The sequence below is a fragment of the Triticum urartu genome, chromosome 5 (assembly GCF_003073215.2).
Source record: "Triticum urartu cultivar G1812 chromosome 5, Tu2.1, whole genome shotgun sequence".
NCBI classification, from domain to species: Eukaryota; Viridiplantae; Streptophyta; class Magnoliopsida; order Poales; family Poaceae; genus Triticum; species Triticum urartu.
In genome coordinates this window covers 561,789,723-561,801,974 of record NC_053026.1, presented here as the reverse complement: position 1 = coordinate 561,801,974, position 12,252 = coordinate 561,789,723, and the positions used below count along the sequence as shown (strand labels likewise).

General features: G+C 41.4%; 1 protein-coding gene across 4 annotated transcripts; it reads right to left on the bottom strand.

Moving 5' to 3' along the window:
- Positions 1 to 1,393: 1,393 nt before the first annotated feature.
- On the bottom strand, positions 1,394 to 10,656 carry LOC125510741 (cullin-associated NEDD8-dissociated protein 1-like). 4 transcript variants are annotated; one of them, XM_048675994.1, is made up of 27 exons: positions 10,357 to 10,656; positions 8,914 to 10,051; positions 8,395 to 8,558; positions 8,166 to 8,292; positions 7,830 to 7,944; positions 7,603 to 7,748; positions 7,387 to 7,510; positions 7,138 to 7,188; positions 6,973 to 7,055; positions 6,633 to 6,717; positions 6,452 to 6,553; positions 6,280 to 6,378; positions 6,080 to 6,190; positions 5,922 to 5,999; positions 5,707 to 5,847; positions 5,143 to 5,235; positions 4,901 to 5,022; positions 4,653 to 4,815; positions 4,338 to 4,574; positions 3,697 to 3,945; positions 3,425 to 3,610; positions 3,186 to 3,332; positions 2,972 to 3,088; positions 2,713 to 2,869; positions 2,173 to 2,250; positions 1,948 to 2,086; positions 1,394 to 1,812 (listed from the first exon to the last, which is right to left on the bottom strand). In XM_048675994.1, the coding sequence occupies exons 4-27, from the start codon at positions 8,180 to 8,182 to the stop codon at positions 1,698 to 1,700; spliced, it is 2,955 nt and encodes a 984-aa protein (XP_048531951.1). In that variant the 5' UTR covers positions 8,183 to 8,292; positions 8,395 to 8,558; positions 8,914 to 10,051; positions 10,357 to 10,656; the 3' UTR covers positions 1,394 to 1,697. The 4 variants fall into 4 exon arrangements, with proteins under 4 accessions (XP_048531951.1, XP_048531952.1, XP_048531953.1 ...); XM_048675995.1 differs by having other exon boundaries at positions 8,395 to 8,515; XM_048675996.1 differs by lacking the exons at positions 7,830 to 7,944; positions 8,166 to 8,292; positions 8,395 to 8,558; positions 8,914 to 10,051; positions 10,357 to 10,656 and having other exon boundaries at positions 7,619 to 7,748.
- Positions 10,657 to 12,252: the final 1,596 nt, after the last annotated feature.

Below are 12,252 nucleotides of genomic sequence, written 5' to 3'. Positions count from 1 at the left end.
ATCCCAGGATCAGAATAGTGTTGTTTTAAGAATGATCATGATGCCCTCATGGCCGTATTTTATTTTTATCGACACATCTATCTCTAAACATGTGGACATATTTTTTGATTTCGGCTTTCGTTTGAGAACAAGCGAGGTCTAAGCTTGGGGGAGTTGATACATACATCTTGCATCATGCTTTTATATCGATATTTATTGCATTATGGGTTGTTATTACACATTATGTCACAATACTTATGCATGTTCTTTCTTATTTTACAAGGTTTACATGAAGAGGGAGAATGCTAAGAGCTGGAATTCTGGGCTGGAAAAGAAGCAAATATTAGAGACATGTTCTGCACATCTTCAAAAGTCCTGAAACTCCACGAGAGCACTTTTCAGAATATATAAAAAGTATTGAACGCAAGAAATACCAGAGGGGGGACACCCACCAGCCACGAGGGTGGGGGGCGCACCCTACCCCCCTGGGCTCGCCCCCTGCCTCGTGGGCTCCCTGATGGCCCTCCGATGCCCATCTTCTATGCAAAAGCCTTGTCTTATTATTTATATGATGATTCTAGTCATATGTCTAGCTTGCATGTGGTGCCTCAAATTCAACTTTCTCCTGATCAACTTCCTCTACAGGGACGAACTCTTAGATCTAATTTGCTCGTTGCCGGTCCTAAAATCTACTCTGATGCGACTTTCAGATGTAAGAAAGTTCCAGGATTGGCGCAAGGTTCGGTTGCTACGGGAGTAGGAGTCTATCTATCGTTGCCTAAGGATCAATTTGAAGTAAATGTGCAAATTCAAGCTTCATCTCCGGCTACATCTTCTCCACTACAGGCAGAAGCACTTGCACTTTCTTTTGCGGCTCATCTGGCTAATAGGCTCAACATCATTCACCAACCTTTTCTTATGGATTGTCTATCCTTGGCCTCATTAGCTGCATTCAGGTGAAATTGTGGAGGCCAATACCCCATGGAGCACCCAGAAACTTTTGGGTGATTTCTTCAAGCAGGCATCCAATTTGCAATCTCAGTGTTTCATATTTCGAGGGAAATAAGTGGAATCACTCTTTAAAAAAAAACTAAATGGAATCACTCATAGTGTAGCTCATCAAGTTCTACGTTCTAATGTTGAACCTGAAATATGTTGCTTTGCTTCAGCTCATAGACATATATCTTGTCCTGTACTTTCCCTCCTAGCTACATTTCAAGTCCAGGGCTTTGCAATTCATGCTGTAAGAGCTACTGAGCTGAATGAATTTGATGCTTCGTGCGCCTTTTGTTGTTCAAAAAAAAAAAGAATCAGCTTGCATTTCATTTCTGTTTTTTATTTTGTTTTGCAGCAACTGTTATTTTTTGTTAGTTGCAAATACTAACCAATTTGCCACCTATGTTAATAAACTTGCTCAGCACTAAATGCATGGTTGCTTCTTCTTTTTTGTTACTCTGTGAGATACAATACAGAAAAAAAAAAGGAAGCTAGCCGAAATGGTACAAGACATTTGCAAAGGAATCGCACACAAGTTGTGCGCTAGTTCGTGGGGGGCTTTCATGGCATAGGTGGTAAGCTATCTCAAAATCAAAGAACCAGAGACGGGCGCTCCTTTAAGCTACAAACCAGGAAGACAGATGGCAAAGCACTTCAGCATCCTTTTGCTCGCATGTTGCCGTGCAACCTTTCAGCCAATAAAAGGCGAATGCGAGGCTGGATCATCGCCTCGAATTTCCCAGGCATGTGCACGTATTTCCTAACGTATTCAAAAATGAAGGAGTGGCCTTTATCTTGCTCATCAGATTCTTCAACTTCATGCTGTAGCCGCTGCCACTGCAGATGAAAGTCGACACTGTTATTTGGACAAGCGTAAAGGCTATAGACAAGCAACAAAAAGGATGACAGACAGCTCAAATCTTAGCTAAACCAGAACAAGTCGTCAACTAGCCGGGCAGATCCAAGCTTTACCTTATGCGGCTTAGAGCAGCAATTGCTTGAAGAGCACTGTGAATCATGTCTTCATTGCGATCAATCTCCTGCTTCACTGCATCACCCGTCGGTTTGTCACCAATAGTTTCCTCAAGGGGTTCAACTAATGAGTCCAAAACTGAAACAGGGTAATAATACTAATATTAGGAAAGGCGTTCACCACATATGAAACATCCCTTTTGAAGGTCCTTCATTATAACAAACCTGCAAGAACAGCGTAGGGGCACTTGTCTGCTAGCTTTGAGAGAATCAGATGGCAGGGCATTTTTACATCATAATGATCTGCAATAAGCAGTACGATGCACAACTGATTAGTATGTTCAGTTGAAAATAAACATTCCACAAGATTATCATAATATAGGTGATATACCATCTTAGGGTTTAGAAAGAAACACAAGAGAAATACATTGTAGTTAATAATCTGGAACCATATATCTTGAGAAAACCCAAAAAAATCTAAGCAATAAATGTAAAATTATCTTGTCATAACAATAAAGTTAAGTTTAACATCACTGGTTCTATGCAGTCCAGGCCAAGGAATCATGTGCCTTCACTTGGCCAATTATTTGGCAAGAACCCATGACAGGAATGGCTGGGGGCAGTCATAGCCAAAGAAATTGGCACCGAACTAAGCCAGACGAAAAATACAATGGTCTGCCCATTTCATGGTAGGGCTAATCCAGGCACCAACCAAACACACTCAAAATGCCATGGCGAAATATATAATGTCTTAACTGTACTTACCACCTAAACCAGATAAGAGGAAAGGAACGATGAAGGACGACGGATTCACTTGATCAAGACAACTATCCAGCAATGTGTCCACACATTCAAAGGCAGCTTTCCTAAGTTCAAGCCCATCATCAACGACGTGCTCGAAAGCTGTCCTAACCAATTCTTGCTGCAAAGAAGGAAATCATTACTACCTAGCAGTGAATTGCATGTAGCACCGCCAGATCATAACTAATGAAAGGAAATAAGCAACCAAACCAGAAAATAATACCTTCACGACAGTCTGGTCGTACAAAAGAGGGAGCAGTTCAGGAACAAGACCTTTGATCAAATTTGGCTTGTTGTGGGCAGCTGTACTCAGCGCCAGGATAGCTGCACGTCTCACATGCTGCAAGTGTAAACAATAAATGTAATTTGTCATCTTCAAATCTTTCTTTAGGAAGATTGGTTAGTAAGGATGTCAATACTATTTCAAGTAAAATTACCATGTCACTATCTTTGATTAACATAAGGAAAGTAGAAATCTCAGAGTACATGATTGCATCTATCTTTCCAGGCCGTTCAACAATTGAATATTTTATAGCAATGGCAACCGTAGCCCTTGTGTTTGCTGCTGGGCTAGATGTGCATTCCTACAAAATTATACGAAATGCCGCATTAGATCTCATATCATGGAGTAAATGAAACATGGGGTGTAACTTTGTTAATTGTCGACACTTCACACCTTCAGAACAGGGATTAGTTTGTTAGGTTCAATAAGTGCAATTTTGCCTAAACACTCAGCAACCACATCCTGAACTCCTTCGTCCTCACTTTTGCAGTGATTAAAGAGCAACGCCAATATCTTCACAATGTTTGAGTCCTGGAGCTCATCCTGGCCAGTATGATCAACAGACTGCCATGCAATTACCTAACAGGTTTTGCATAAGAGCACAAAATTAAACAGCAGTCTTATGGGAGGTGCCTTTTAGAAACATGAATTCATTAGAAACCTGCCTCTTTCAGTGAATGAAGCAAGAGATACGGATTCTTTTGTTGATTGTCAATCTGATCCAAGATAAATGGCAAATACTTGGATAGATTGCCAACAGCAATGTTTCCGAGAGCGTACGATGCTGCAGATTTTATCTCCTCCGAAGGTGACTGGAATGATTCAATTACAGTGTTCTCAATTTGAACATGGTTGCTGAGGTCCTTCCTTCTTCCAATTTCTCCCAAACATAACAAGGCAATGTGTTGTTTAGCCTGGAAAACAAATTATAAGTAATTACCAAATGACAAAGGGAAGGGCATAATTTACCTTCGAGTCAAACATAGGTATGCAGTTAACCCATGGCAAATAATAAAGATCTGCAGACACCCATCATAACCAAGCACTAACCCTACCATCAAGTAATTAATATTTGACTAATTACAGTTTAATATTTCAAAAATCATTAGACTATAGAGCACCAATAGCAGCAGACACATAATGATATAAGAACAGCGGAATGCATAGGAAACAAATAGACAGCATCCCAATAAAGCTAACTTGCATGAAGCAAGGCATGTTATGTCAACAATCGCAAGTATGACATACAGATATAAATGTGCAAATCTGGTGAACAAAAGACATGCATGATCAGGAAAAGCCTTACAGTATCAGTAGAACTGACATCATTTAGAATGCCTTCGAGCATTTCAATAGTCAATGCACACTTCTGATCACCAGCTGCTAAGCATAGCACAGCAACACACTGTGCAATAGAGGATAGTGCCTGCTTGGCAAGGCCGCCCAACTGTGACTGTTTGGCAGTGGAAATAAGGGAGCCCAACAAAGTTTCAAAGGTTGTATTTGCAGACTGGACCAGTGCAGTAAAAAACTTCTGCAGCGCCTGTAACAGAAACAATGTCCTCCATCAATTGGGGAATAAAGAAATCAAGTACTTATAATTAATATGAGAATATTATACCTCTAGTGCTCGTCCTTGTAACAAAGCACTCCTGATCAAAATAAGGGCCTGAGGCAAAACTTTATGTCTCACAGCTAAACCAACATTTTGGAAGGAACTTCTGTCGACCATTATTGTGCGACAGAGTTCCAACGCAAGAACAGACATATGCAAGTCGATGTCACTGCCACAATAGATAATCCAACATCAGTCATCATGGTAGGCAGAAACTGGAGAGTTGTTGAAGAAAGCTAAGGAAGAAAAAAAACCTTATAAGAATAGATAGTTCAGCTATTATAGTCTCATAAGAGGACAGGCCAATTTGATCCCCATATGTAACAACCAGAGAATTTAGGGTTCCTGTTGTTGCCTGCCTAAGGGCTCTGTTAGCCTGTTGAAGGGGGGAAATAAAATAAAAAACTTAGTCTTCAGTTTTGATGCCCTGTTTAACATATAGGATGTTTCAACTTACAAAATCAAAACAAACAATGCGTATATATTATATATCTACCTTTCGAAGGAAAGTTGTAAGGTCAGAAACGACACGGTCCAGGACACATGAAAGATCAATCCGAAGAGGTGAATTCGCAAGCACCGCAAATGCCTGTAAAGGAATGAACATTTTGAAAATGCAACAGAACCAAAAAAAAGCAGTGAACAGGCATGCAATCACCTAGTACAGTAAAACAGAGAGTAAACATAACAGTCTGAAAACGCCGCCAGTGGGCATTAAGCAAATGATGACAGGGTATACAACTAAACTTGTGGACAAGACCCACACAAATATATTGGTACTCCCTTCGTCCCATAATATAAGAGCTTTTTTGGCATTGTGCCAAAAACGCTCTTATATTATGACACAGAGGGAATATATATTATAGTATATAATTAACGGTATCTTTACACCAATGAACCCGCCGCAAAACCATCTCTATCCCAGCAACCCAGCAAGATGCACTGATCAAAACATTTTCATTTGTTTTTGTCTACCATTGACTAGAATACTGAAATTCAACTCAACATTAACCATAATGTCCCTATTAGTTTTGTTCTGAAGGTGCAGTTAATTGCTTACCTTGACTGCTGTAAGTCGTGTTATTTCATAGCTCATCCTGTCAACAAGTAAGGATAGGCATGACGGTAATTCCCTTTGAAGACCATCACCAAAAGTAGCGATCACAAGGCTCATGCACGATATGGCACACTCATTAACTTCCTGGCAAAACAGAATAGCATGAGAGGGGAAGGGGGGAAAGGGGGGTATGTACGTAGGGGAGGGAGTGGTTAGACCTGATCTTGATTGGCCAAGCGGGCCCATATAGCTTCATAGATTGGACTAATATATGGCCTGCAATTTATGGAACGTGCCTGTGTAACAGCAGAACAAGAGCTTAAATATCACCATAACTGGGAGATTGTAACATCAGCACATGGAGTATAAGGCTGACCTCAAAATTTGGACGGAGAACCCGGACTAGCTCCCCGCACGCCCGTAGAGCATCAGCGGTGACTTTGTAATATATATCTCCAATAGCAGATACTATTGCATCACATAATATCTGGAAATTTTGGTTTGCGTTCAGTAATGACTAATGAGTAACGACCAAAACTGTCGCGAGTGGTTTATCAAAGATAATAGCTACAATACCTGGATGTATGGATGAAACACAGAGGGCGAATGTGGGGCCATAAGAATCCTAGTAAATGCAAGGGCTTCAATCTTCAGGCTGGAGGTATAAGATTTATCCTATAAACAATAGACGGCAAGTTAAAACAGAAGTCCTGCACAAGAAACTACACAGCAAATGAAACTCACTAACATTCAAATACATCTCAATCAAAGGAACAAGGGACCCAAGATGATCAGCAAGACAATCTGGTAATAGAACAACAAGCTCCTTCAATACTGAGAATGCTCCAACCTGAAAATGCCAACAAAACAATATAACATCATAATTACGAGTCCAGACAGATGCTTTGCCAGACAGTTCAAGAACAAACCTTTGTCTTGATTGATCTTTCATATAACTGACTATCGATAGACTTGACAACTTTGGGTACCTCTTGCTTCAGCAACCATCTAGGGCTGCAAAGTATACCAATTGACAATACAGGCTCAGTGCGCATATCTTGTGATCACAATCACCTCCCTCTAACCATAACAAGTCAAAAGCAGATAATGATTTTTGCATCCATGTACGAAGTCGTGCCAAGTTTTAACCAACATAGGCTCACTTAGGCTATTAGTCCAAACAGAGAAACGACTGCATTGTGTACTGCTTCTGATATATCCTATAAATGGCAAGGATGGGTAAAAAAAAGTAACAGATATTTTGCTTACCTAGACTCATCAATGTCACCTTGTCCTTTTGTCACATTACCAGTTTGGCGTAACAACTCGATAAATGTATTGAAAATGTCCATCTAGGATCAAAGAGAAGCTTCGTAAGCTTGATATACAATGACAATTCAAATCCAATTTAGCAATGAAATACCATGCAGTTACCTTTACATTCTCCTCTCTTTCCCTAAAGCGGTTGATTAACTTCGTACAAGCCTGTGAACAATCAAACAAATTACACCAAGTTCCATAGAGGCACTCGATTGAGTGGCTAATTTTCAAAACAGGTAATAAATGGTTGGAATCAGCTCAGAAACATCAATAACAATATGGCCGATATGGAATCATGCGATCATGACAAACAAGATTGTTAAAGTGCAGTAAGCTGGTTTAAACATGCTGTCATAAACATACCTCCTGATACATCTTAAACAACATCTGAGGACAAGATACAATAATTGCAGACAGGCACTTCGCTGATGCCTGACGAACCTTCCAGCTTGCATTCTTGTCATCTTTGTATTCAGACGCACTCTCACTGGGAGAAAATATTAAGGATGTTTCAATTACATCAATAGGAAACACTGCTTCTGTATTATAAGAACATAAGTAACATAATCATCGTCTTCCTCATCCTGAACTTCACCGTGAGCATCCTCCTTCATGCTATCGGTGATATTAGGGTCATAGCTTACATATTCCAAAGCAAGATTCAAAATACCCTCATAATATGGGGAAATATCTCTTGGACATCTGAGCATAATACTCTCGAGGGCCTATAAGATGGAGATAACTTAAAGCCACAGAGAAGCAACGGTAACAGCAATTTAAGGTAAAAACTGAACATAAATTCTCACCTGCAGGCTGCATGCACGGAGCTCTTCATCATTTTCTGATGCACTTGTGCAATAGCTTATGAGCAAAGGAACGGCTTCGGCAAGGTGTGGTCCAAACCGGTATCCAACCGAGCAGCTGTAAGTCAAATAATAAATTATATTATAACATGAGTTGCAGTAATCAAATGAATCTAACCAACCGGATCTGTTTTAGTTCCTTCCATCCTATATCCAACCAGATTCATTCTATACAGATGTTTTATCGCTGTTTGAACTAGCCAACTTGAAGTTGAATAGCTCAGTACAAGCTGTTATGAACCTTTTTTTTTGCGGCAGTTAGAAGGTCAAAGCATATACCTTAGAGCACCAATCATCTGGATATTCGTTCGGGTTATTTCAGACTTCTGCCTTCTTTTTTTCAGCAATTGGACAGCCTCCAAAGTTGCCTTGGCTAATAGATCTGACAAACATGGAGCAAGCGATGCTGCAACATGAAGCGAGTTATAGTCACCATAAATAACTATGATTGTTCAACCAATTGCAACCATTAACAATCAAAATAACTGTAAAATACATTCAGCCATACCAATGCACGAAAGTCTTTTTTCTGACACTTGCTTCAGTGGAGCTCAGCTGGGATAAAAGTGCAGTGAGCATATACGCATGATCTTTCGTGATCACGTTGCCAGATCTATCAAACACATCACCTAATATATCAAGACATTCGTATTCAATTTCAGCACTCTTTTCCTGTCAAAAAGAAGAAGAAATGTATCAAGACAATCATAAGTCGTGCCAGTGAGGCACTACAGTCCTGCAGGTGTGCTAACTTCCTAGGAGTAATCAGCAAAGGCTGTGGTGCAGAGGTTCCAGTTAAGAGATAACATACAAAAAGTTAATAGATCATCAAGTGACAACAGACCATGAAAGCACTATTTACATTTTTACTGGAGCTTCGTACTAATAATAACAGGATGTGGACCGGATGTAATTAGAATAGCTTCAACTCATTGATACTACTGAAGTACTTGGCATGCAAGTCAACAAAGCCTAATCATAGATTAAAGTAAAATGCTGGAATAGAAAGAATAGTAGCGGAACTAACCTTTAAAGTCGGAAATGAAGGGATCCAAGAGGTGAAATCTCAATTAATTCTTCGTTGGATCCAATTAACGTCACTGTTCCATTAATAGAATCCAGTAGATATAAATGCTCAACACCATTAATCCCCATGATAATATGCTCAACCCCATCGGAGACACCGTACATTGTCAAAACCCCCCCCCAGCCACTCCTTGACGTGTCCCACTCAATACAATTAAGGCTTTCCACAATATCAATGTGACAGGCAAATATAGAAGGAACATGAATCCTAAAGACAGGAGTCCAGGTATCTGACAAATACGACCATATTCGAATGTCGAAACCATCAACATGGACATACAGGAAATCAGAATAATTCGATCGGCATATCTGTTGAAAACGCCATTCATATGACCCATTTGGAAGAGGGATGACAGATGCAGAACAATCCTCCATTCTGACTTTCACTAAGAATCCATCAATAGAGAGCATATATATAAAGCGGTTAACACACAGCGCAGTCTTACAGAAGGGCCCTTCCCCAAGAGAAATACCAACATCAACGGTGTTTCTATACTCTATCCAAGTACTAGACTCGAGAACACATAACTGAATATGCAGAAGATTAGCCATGGCAATGATAACCACGCGGACTACGCTATCACCATTGAAGAGGTAAAAATCACCACAATGATGGCCATGAATATTCCGGAAAGGTGGGGCTAGTGGAAATGTGCGGAAACTCTTCATAAATGGATTGGAGATGGCGATCGAGTCTTCCAGTTTTAGAAGAACAGAGCCACCACGAATGTCTTGCGCATTTCTAAGACCACCCGAAAATGAAGTCAATAGGTACTTGCCAACGTATGCAAACTCAGGGGGCAGTGGCAGCGGTATGAATTCTATATCATCCCACCATCAAACTCAGCAAAAAACCCGACGAACTGGCTAATTTGTTTTTTGCGGAAAGGGTTGAGGAAACCAGGATCTGAGATGATTTTATACCAATCCTTACACACGAGCGAAGCATGCAGAAGGGTTGTTGGATCCTGGATATGGAGCAAGATATCAAACAACAAATACTTGATGCTGAAGGCCTGGTGGGGTTCCTGCGAGGCCTGCCCTGATCGCAGCCGTTTTGGTCTCTGTCTCAGATATGTCTAGTAGGAACAAGAAATTACAGATGTTACTTCCAGTTTGTGGTTATCACAGCCATACAACAATCAGACAATGCGTACACCAATTCAACTAATACCAAACTACCAACAATCAGACAATGCATACAGCAATCGTGACATCTCTGTCTCAGTCATACCAACAATCAGACAATGCATACATCTCTGTCTCAGGTATGCTAGAAACAATAAATTGCAAATGCCACTTCCGATTCGTGGTTATCACACCCATACAATAATCAGACAAGGCATACACCAATTCAACTACAGACTACCAGTGAGAAAATTACCAGCGGTGGAGAGGCGCCGCAGGGGAAGCATGCCGCGGCGGTCAGCGGAGGCGGAAACACGGAGGCCTCGCCCCGGGACGGACGGCTCCGCGGCGGCGGAATAACGGGGCCGGGGCGCAGCGGAGGAGGCCGTCGTCGTCGGCTGCTCTGCTCGTCGCCGCCGCGGGGGAAGGCCGGGGCCAGCAGGAGGCTGCCGCCGGGATGATGGGGAGGTGAGGGGGAGTGGGTGTGGAAGGGTCGGGAGGTTTCTGGAGACGGTGGGGAAGGGGTTTGCTCCGGGCGTACGAAATTACGCAGGCTTGCTAATTTCGACCAGTTTTTCTTTACATTCTTTTTTTTTTGAGAGCAAGTTTTTCTTTACATTCGGGAGGATCCATGGAACCGAAATATCATCTCACCAGCTCAAAAACAAAAACATCTCACCACGGCGTCCGCCTGGCAGGCCTGGCCCAGATAGTATTTCCGTAGCGGTTCCTCAGGCCCATAGAATTCAGAGAAAAAGAAGAGGGCCCAAGATGTAACGGGACACTGTAAGGCAAAGCCCACCGCGCTGCTGCCTGGATAGGGAGGACTTGAATTGATCGCTAGTCCTGCGTACGAATTTCGTGTTTTTCAGGACACTAGTAACCTGTACTTCCCCTAAAAAAATTAAATATGTACATTAATTGCATGTAAATATTAAGTAGGATATTATTTCCGGATTAATTGTGTGATTGGCGCTAACGTTCATATTTTGTAGATATTAATTGCAGCACTCACCATCAGAGCAGTCCAAATCGTTGGATTGACCTGATTTGATGGTCGAGATTATTTTGATCTGCCCCTTTGAATCTTATTATATTGGTACAGAATATAGATACTCCCTCTGTAAACTAATATAAGAGTGTTTAGATCACTATTTTATTATTACTCAATAATGTTTTAGTCTAAACACACTTTATTATTACTCAATAATGTTCATGGGGATACATCGAAAATCTGGTGAGTTTAACAGCCACACATGGCGCCCAAAATTCAAACTGAAAGCATGCTTAGCAAGGCTATGTGCCTCAAGATTAGTAGCTCTACCCTCGAGAGATGAAGGTGCAGTCGTTGATGGTTACTGTAGTCTCTACAATCTCCTTAACAATGCTTGCATACGTCTCCAATATGCTTGTTGATGTCCATGACTACACTTTGGCAATTGGAGGCGATAACTACATGTGATAATGCTAGATCCGAAGCTAGAGCAAGCGCTTCACGACATGCTACAGCTTCTAGCGTTGGTGGGTCTATTATACCATGTACTCTGGTAACTGATGAACCCAAATAAAGCCCCGATGAGTCCCTACATACCGCACTAAATGAGCCTTCGTTTTGGTTTCTTGCCACTGCACCATCCACCCTTATCTTTACAGATCCGAACGGTAGTGGAATCCATCATGGAGAGGCTTGTCGTTGGTTTTACCACTGTTACTGCTGGAGAGTTCTTAGGCTTGCACTCTTCCAGATCCCGAATGTACCTTGGAATGAAATTATGCGTGGATAGTGGACTTTGGAAGATATTTTCATGCAACGCTTGTCTCCTTGAGTACCAGAGTGCCCGAAGAGTCACTGCAACCTGAATAAAATCAGTCATGGAAAGCATATCTATCAAAGCAAACAGCCATCTTTTGGCATCAGGTTCCCTTGTGTTGTTTAAGGCTTCGACAAGATCAGCCTCCTAGAACGCCTAGGTGCATCGTGCAACAGTACAATGGAGCAATGAATGTTGTCACGAATCCTCAGAACCACACAACCCACACCTAGTGCTAGTGGACATGTTACGATCGTGACGTACATCGGCTTTGGGGATTGACTGCTGCGCAAGCCTCCATAAGAAGATCTTAACTTTTGATGGCACCTCGACCTTCCATA

Coding starts and splice junctions, on each gene's coding strand:
- LOC125510741 (XM_048675994.1), bottom strand. Junction 4,816..4,900: donor GAACTATCTATTCTTATAAG/GTTTTTTTTCTT, acceptor CTATTGTGGCAG/TGACATCGACTTGCATATGT. Junction 3,946..4,337: donor ATGTCAGTTCTACTGATACT/GTAAGGCTTTTC, acceptor TTTGTTTTCCAG/GCTAAACAACACATTGCCTT.